Source organism: Physcomitrium patens, chromosome 1 (assembly GCF_059467195.1).
Source record: "Physcomitrium patens ecotype Gransden chromosome 1, ASM5946719v1, whole genome shotgun sequence".
Classification (NCBI taxonomy): domain Eukaryota; kingdom Viridiplantae; phylum Streptophyta; class Bryopsida; order Funariales; family Funariaceae; genus Physcomitrium; species Physcomitrium patens.
This window is the reverse complement of record NC_143410.1, coordinates 27,114,378-27,122,430: the sequence shown is the minus strand read 5'-3', so window position 1 is coordinate 27,122,430 and position 8,053 is coordinate 27,114,378. Positions and strand designations below refer to the sequence as shown.

Here is an 8,053-nt window from a genome sequence, read left to right as displayed (position 1 = left end):
GGTTCCAAATCCATGCTAGAGTATAGTTGGGCCCACTCTTCCATTGGCATAGTGCAATCATTAGATTGCAGTAGGTCAAAATTCTTGATCAAATTTGCTATGTACATGGGGTTAGGTAGCAACAATCCTTGTGGTATGTGGACAAACTATAGTCCTACATAGAGCTTCACTTGACTCAAATCCAACATTCTGTATTTCTTTTCTAAGGTTTCTTTGATTTTTTGGAATTCAAAAGTATCATCTCTTGTCAGAATTATATCATCTACATAAAGGACTAAGACTGTATTAAGTTTGGAGGTCTACCCTGATGTACACATTATGATCGGCGTTGCTGCAATAGAGTTTGAGGGTTGTGATGTATGAGTCAATATCGGTATACCAAGCACACCCTAATTGTCGCAAGCCGTAGTTAGCTCGTCTGAACCTGCATGCAAAACCTTTGTGATTACTATCTTAAAAGCCTTCGGACTGTGATGTAAACTTCATTGATTAGGATTCCGTTTAGGTACGTAGCCCTGACGTCAAGGTGTATCATCTGCCACCGTTTCCATGCTGCCAATACAATTATTATTTCGATTGTAGTACACTTTATGGTCGGCAAAAATGTTTCCTAGTGGTTGAGACCTCGCTGTTGTTGAAAACCCCACACCGCCAGGCTCGCTTTGAGTAGTTCAAAATATCCGTCTGCTCTTGTTTTTGTTTGAAAGACCCATTTCGTGGTTTTTGGTTTCTTTTCCGAGGGCAGTTCTATCAAGGTCCAGGTTCTGTTTTCAATGAGTGAATCATATTCACTCTTCATTGTTGTACGCCACTTAAGATTGTTATAAGCTTCATAGAAATCTGTCAGTTTGGAGGTGGTTTCTGCTGAAAATATGTAATCCTTTGAATAATATGGAGCTCCTTGTAATCCCAATGATTTGCGGATCAGTATTGGTGTGGTGATTCTAGACCTACGCAGCCTCGTGGATTGTTGATCTGTATCCGATGAGGGCGGAGGCGCTATATTGTACAGGGGCATGATACTAGTTTCGTTGTAGTCTTTGAGAGGTGGTAAATGAGCGTCGTTCTGCTAGGTTTCATGAAACTGCATTGGCTTGTTGCAGTATTTGATAATTATAATGGCATCAATGACATTGTTGCGTCCGTTGTTGATTGATTAGTGTGTACTCAAAGAAGTGGGATTGCCATGGTCTGTTTGTCAAATTTAACGTTTGTTGTGACAAAAACCTTTGTTTTGCCCAGATTGTAGTTGCGGTATCACCTTGGTTTGGCTGTTACAGCCTACAAAGATGCAAAGATTTGCGTGTACGTCAAATTTTCCTCGGTCATGCTTTCTTACATGAACGTAAGCAGCACAACCAAAAACTTTAAGTCTGCTCAAGTCAGTGGGCTTACCAGGGTACTGCTCCATTGGTGATGATCCTTGATTAGATCTCAAAGGACTGATATTGGTTAAGTTGCTGTGGTAACAAATTTTGGCCGAAGTATATGCAGCAACTTTGCATCTATAGCCATGCTCCTAGCCCTATCTATGATTGTGCAATTGTTATGCTCTGCAAATCCATTCTGGTATGAAATGTGTAGTACAGTAACTTGATGCGTGATACCAACGTGTTTACAAAACTTGATGAACTCAGTAGACATAAATTCATCCTTTCTATCTGTTTGTAGGCTTTGTATTTTATCTTTGGTATTGTCAACTTGTTGATAAAATTTGATAGTGTGCAAAAGCGCCGCTTCTGGCTTGGAAGAAAAAGGTCTACCTCCTACAATTATAATCATCAGTGATAGTGAAAAAATATTTTGAGGCATCAAGTGAGGCATTCTTGAAAGGTCCACATAAGTCGGTATGTAAGAGATTGTGCCTCCTAGTCATCCTTGTGATGCTTTCTTTTCGTCGTGTTGCTCTGTAGGTTTTTGCTAACACGCATTTCTGACTGAGGGCTCTATTAATTGATATGTAGAGTGTTCCCTTTGTCATAGCATTTTGCAAGAGTGAGTGCAGGGATTTGTACTTGATGTGTCCGAGCTGCTAGTGCCAGAGTTGCGCATTGGAAGGTTTGAGCAGATTGACTTCTTTCTCCTCTGGTGTCACGAGCTTGTAATGGCCCAAATTTTGATCTCTAATATCCTTGGCTATGACAGTGGGTGGTGATTTCTCTCTCATGATCCAACATCTAATAGAAGAGAAAATTATGGCATATCTTTAATCTACTATCATGCCTACGGACATGAGATTCTTTTTAACGCCTGGTACATGAAGGACGTTTTATATGGATCAATTCGTTCCCCTATAGTTCATCGTGATTGAGCCCTGCCCTGCGACTATGTGAGAGTGGCTACCTCCAAATTATACCTTAGTAATTGTTGTAGCTAGAGCGAGTTCTCAAAAGTTGGAGTTGTCTCCTGTAACGTGAATTGAAGCTCTACTATTGAGGTACCATGAGTCATCTCCTTCCTCTAGCTTCATGGCAAGCATTGCTATGTCAAATAACTTTGGTTTGTTTTCTTCCTATTTTGCCTCTATTTTTGGAATTTCTTCAGCTACCGCAATATTTGCCTATGAGTTGGTGGTTGGTTTTCTCTGGAATGCTTTCTTTTCGTCGTGATGGCGTGTACACTCCCTTGCCTAATGGCCCCATCGGCTACAATTATTACATTGCCCATTTCTTTTGTTTGCTGCTCTTTAAGGTATCGAAGGAAATTTGTGTTGCGGTGGATTGTACATCTCTTTGGGTCATCGTATCTTGCATCCATTGTGTCATCATTCGATGGGATGTCATCTTTGATCTGTGAAGAACAATACTTCTCTGTGTTGTGTTGCTCTCCGAGATTGTCGTGATTCTTCAATAAGTAGTTTTCATGTCAACTTTTCAAAACTAGGAAGTTCGTCAAATACTAGGAGGCCCTGGACGAGGCTTTTGTATTCTCGAGGCAAACCATTGAGCGCGATGTGAATCAATCGCAATTTTCATACCTCTTCTCCTGACGACCTCAATTATGTTATGATTTTGTTAATTTTTTGTAAGTAGTCTAGAATAAAACTTCCCTCGTCCATCGTGGTCAAATGAAATTGGTTAATCAATAACATTGTCAGAGTTGCGTTCTTGTTATCAAAGAGATTGTGTAGAGCTTGCCAAGCTTGTGTAGGATCATCAAAGTTTGCAATGTGGTGAATGATATTATCCTTTATAGACATTATCAGCACGGCCATCGCTTTGTATTTATCGTGTTGTTGTTGGGATGCCATGATGTTGACAATGTTAATGACTTCGGCAGTGTTTGCTGTGAATCTATGCCTTATAAAAAAAAATAACATTCCAGAGTTTGTCTTTCATGAAGAGTATCTGCATCTTCACCTTTCATATTGAAAAACTGTTTACTCCTTCCAGCTTGTGTAGATTGGTCATAGACAATATTGATTCTGTGTTCATGATGCTCGAAATAAGAGGGCAGCTCTCTCTTCTACCTCGGAGTGCTTTAAAGTCTAATTTTTGGCTTGCTTGAGCTTGTGTGCTGACTCAACTTCTATAATTTGCCATTGAAAATTCCTCTTGCTCTTAGAACTCTCTTATTGTTATGAGAATTTGGAAATGCTGGCTCGTTTTCTGCCATTTGATCCTTTCTATCTCTACAAGAAGATACTGTCAAGATTTTAGCCATCTAGTTTTAGAAACCTCCCATTGATACCATGTTGAAAGAAAAATAAAAAATTAAATCACAACCAAAACAGAGGTGCGAAATGAAGTTTCTACTTCCATTGTTTTGTGCATCAGAGTTGCACTTATTTATACGGATTTGCAAATGATAGAATGTGGAAGAGTCTGTCTTGCAGTTGGATACATGGATGCAAACCAACTTACAATCAGTGCAACAACTTTTTTAGCCCAGCAAATGAGCGAAGATTGAGTTGGTTGAAGGTGAAGATGAGTGTGTCAAGTCTTTCTGTGACGAGGGACTGTGATCATGCAGATTTCCTCCGTTCACAAATGTCAGAATGAAATCTATGTCTGTGTCGATGAAATGGTCGTGCTGAATATGCACATGGTTTTTGAGAATTTGGATCCGGTTGAATACTGTTGCAATCGTTTGAATAAGTATGTGCTTACATGTTAGTGCAGCGGTCAAAATTTGAATTGTGCATAATCTGAAATGATTCTTGGAATATTTTCATTTAGTTTTGTGCAGACAATTTATTGCTATTTCGAATTCAATAAAAAATTATTCTCTCTTGAACTCAAATGTATCTGTTGAAAATTAATAAAAAAACATATTACTAAATTTTATTCTTTTAAAATGAATAAAAAGAATAGATTTTATAATCAATTTAGATTTTTTTATTAATGTCAATGACTTAATACATTTTAATCTTTCTAGAAATAAAATTTATTATCATATTAAATAATATCTATTAATTTTATACAAAATAAATATAAGATGATTTATAAATTCAATATTGTAATACCTTATATTGAATTGATATGATAATTTCTAAATAATAAAAATTTATTAATATATATATATATATATATATATATATATATATATATAATGTCCTCTAATATTTGTTTAAAATATAGGCTTTTGAACTAAGTCATAAGGTAGTTCAAAATCTCTTTATAATAAGGTATCTTTCCTTTTTTTTTTTTTTTTTTCCTTTGTTTGAATAAATTTTGTGTAATTTCTTTGATTTAGAGTTGTAATAATAATAATAATAAAAAAAATGAGTGTATTTATATTTACTTAGACCAATTGAAAGAATAAAAAAATGTAATAATATAAAGTATAAGAAAAAAATCATATATCAATTAGAAACACACGAATTTTTATAAAGCTTATTGTATTTTTAGTTCGAAATTATTTTACCAATGAATAAATAGATGTTATGTACAGAAGACAGAAAAATGATTACTGATTAAGTTTTAACATATTGGATCAAAAACGAAAAATCCTAAATATGTTGTACTTGAAATGGTTTGATATGAAGATTGTATAAAATATGCTAACAATTTTATAGTTAGTTAGTTAGTGCATGGTTTTTTTGGTGTATTGTGAATAACTATGATAATTAATTAAGCTCTTTTTTGTTTTTTGTTTTTTTTTTTTGGTCTAAATTAGATCAATGATATCTACACAATCAATATAAAAATATGAATTGTATAAGTAAGAAAGAGAAAATACCTTCTTGAAGCTTGAGTTGCTAATTATTACACAACACATAGAGGGTAGAAAAAAAAAAAGAAAAAAAAAAGAAAAAAAAAAAGAGATATAATAAAACAATGTGTAAAAAGTTGGATTAAAAAATTATTAAATGACAGCTTAATAAACAATGTCCAAGTCAAAAGTTGCAGAGAAAGAAGACACATATAAAAAAAATATCATGTGTTGATATTTTTAAAATATATATATATATATATATATATATATATATATATATTAAATTTGATAATTTTTTTTTATAGAATGATAACAAAAAAAAAATTATATTCAAGAATTAATTTTATTAAATTTTTCACATATATATAATCAATTCTATTAAATAATTTTATTAAAAATATAATATCATTATAGATGTCTAATATGAAAATATTGTATCTTCAAACATATCACAATAAATTTATCTATAGATTAACAAAACAATTCATTTAGACAAGATTATCAAAAATAATCTACTTAATTGAAGTTCTACCATATAGATAATAAGTTTTTATTAGACTATAGAAAAAAGCCTCCAATTGAAATTAAAAAAATAGGAATTTATCAATAAATATATATATATATATATATATATATCAATAATATAGAAATAAATGTATAAAATAGTTCTTAATAATTCATTGTAAAAAAAATACTTACAACAAATAAATAATAATAGAAATACTTTAGTTCAGGATATTTACTTTTTATTTTTATCTATGGGAGTAAGACTAATAATGAAAAGAAGAATCACACATGGTATGAACGTTAAGACTATCCCTAAACCCACATACATTTTAAATTGGAAGCATGTGAATGTACTTATAAGATCATCTATGGGGGTTTTGTGTAATCTTGCAACGGTTGTTGCATATTTTCTTGCTTCTAGTTGGCATGTGGTCTTTCGAAGCATTGCCAAGATTATCAATGCAACAACATCCGTGAAAAAATTCAAGCTTGTTGCTAATGCTATATTTTTGCATAATTTGCATCCTGGGTTATAATCTTTGGTCTCATGACTATCTACGGTAGCATACAAAGGTCCAATTGTTGCATTGATGTATGCTGCGGTGAAAACTTCAAGTTGAGTTCTCCATGTGCATATTTTCCTCTCTTTCGATAAGGCCAAATTCACTCCACTTACATAAGAGAATATGCACATTCCTAAACCGAAGTATAGTGTATTAATTACAATGTAAGTTAAAATTGAAGGGTCAAGCAGCAATGAACTGGTAAGAATTATTGAAGCCACCGTTGTGCACTTCAATAAAAGAACACCAAATGTCAAAAGACCTGCATGTTCAATAACATCAACTTTAATAATGAATTTCAATATGTTTGTGTGTATATACATATTATATATTTATTTTTGATACAAATCAAATTTTAACACAAATCTGCGACACTACATTGCAAATCCAAGGTGGCGGAGCATTACCTCCAGCGATTCCAGGAGCATTCAGTGCGAAACTCCACTGCTTGCTCAACTTGAACATCACAGCGCGACCAATGTTGTAGGAGGCTGATAGAAAAGAGAACAGGAGGGATATTATAAGGATTGGTGACGGGAACCACCTTCTGTAGTCCAAATTGGTCCCCACCAACGCAATCACTGTGAACTGCAGCATAGTCTGAGGCCCAGTCTCGATTGCCACCGCGGCTGCAAACAAAGCTTCCGTCTCGTCCGACTCCAACACCTTATTTGCGCTGCAGACACGCAAAATAAAGGCACATGCCATGGGATCACCAGACTGGAATATCATGCAGCAAGTCCTCTTTCACATCCCCATATTTCAGCTTTGGTTCATTTTTCTCTCGTGATGGTTAATCAGGAAATGCAGTAACAATAACATGCCCTGTTGAAGTAATTAGGTAGACAAAGTAGTGTAATATACATACCCTGCACACGAGCCAGTCTTGAAGAAGCCTTGGATAAATCTCTTCAACTGGACCAGCGGAAGGAAAAAGGCTGATCTCAGCGGGTGCTCCCTGGCTGGAAGCTTGAGCTTGAAGATTATTGCAGTTACTATTGGGTCTAGGATTATGAATGCTAGGCATATAAGAAATGGTTCTATGCCTATCACCACATTTGAAACCCCACCGAAGCTATCCGTCCTGTAGAGAATGTAATATTCTCTCATTACGAGAATATTGCTCACGTAATCAGACAGGTACAATCCCGCTGATCCAATTTTTGCAATAGAGCTGAAAAAGACACTCCAAAAACCCTCTGGTCTGACGACCTGACTTGAAGCTGTCCTTCCTGCTTCTTCGTCGAGAGATGTGCCTCCCACCGCATGAACGGAATTGTTCCCCGTAGCCGCCTGAACTTCTACTTCACCAGCTCGGTAGCCTCCCCCCTCCACACCTTCCATCCTGCAACTCCAGAGTAAATCGTCGTGTCAAACTATTCCACGATCAAACGTGTGCAAGCTTTTCGCTAGGGTATTTTTTAACACCAATGAAGCAACGAACCCATTGCACACAATCGAATGGAATAATTGTCAAATCTAAGTCTCGGTCAAGGCCAGCATCATGCTTCAAAATACTTACTTCCGAGACCCCGATTTGCAGCTGTTTCCATCCTCTGCACCCATTCCAACTACAGAGACTGCACCTATTATGTTCATACACGTCTCGAAGAGGCCCTAGTGACACAAAACGTGCTATTATAGTGAAAACTGAGAGAAAACTTGTGCTTCAAGGCATAAGAAAGCAGGGTCTTGCAATAATTCCAACATGTGAGAGAGTACAGAAGCTAGATCGACCAGGCCATCATAACTGCCGAGATTATTTAGTCGGTACAGACATGCGGGGTCCTGTTCCAAGGAAACTACCGATGCTGCCAAGTGGAGCA

At 35.5% G+C, this 8,053-nt stretch overlaps 1 protein-coding gene and 1 long non-coding RNA gene across 2 annotated transcripts; one reads left to right on the top strand and one right to left on the bottom strand.

The window, feature by feature from the left end:
• Positions 1-222: 222 nt before the first annotated feature.
• LOC141046098 (uncharacterized) lies at positions 223-3,479 on the top strand. The gene is made up of 2 exons (XR_016505946.1): positions 223-933; positions 1,243-3,479. It is a non-coding gene; the product is annotated as an uncharacterized LOC141046098 (long non-coding RNA).
• Positions 3,480-5,818: 2,339 nt separating this feature from the next.
• LOC112289659 (uncharacterized) lies at positions 5,819-8,053 on the bottom strand. The gene is made up of 4 exons (XM_024535051.3): positions 7,750-8,053; positions 7,096-7,572; positions 6,635-6,903; positions 5,819-6,489 (listed from the first exon to the last, which is right to left on the bottom strand). The coding sequence occupies exons 1-4, from the start codon at positions 7,824-7,826 to the stop codon at positions 5,897-5,899; spliced, it is 1,416 nt and encodes a 471-aa protein (XP_024390819.1). The 5' UTR covers positions 7,827-8,053; the 3' UTR covers positions 5,819-5,896.

Bases quoted from the DNA above. Each gene is read 5' to 3' on its own strand.
- LOC112289659 (XM_024535051.3), bottom strand. From the start codon at position 7,826: ATGAACATAATAGGTGCAGTCTCTGTAGTTGGAATGGGTGCAGAGGAT. The intron at 6,904-7,095 runs GTATGTATATTA...GCGTGTCTGCAG, and splicing joins AAGACTGGCTCGTGTGCAGG to CGCAAATAAGGTGTTGGAGT. The intron at 6,490-6,634 runs GTAATGCTCCGC...TTGAACATGCAG, and splicing joins TGCTCCTGGAATCGCTGGAG to GTCTTTTGACATTTGGTGTT.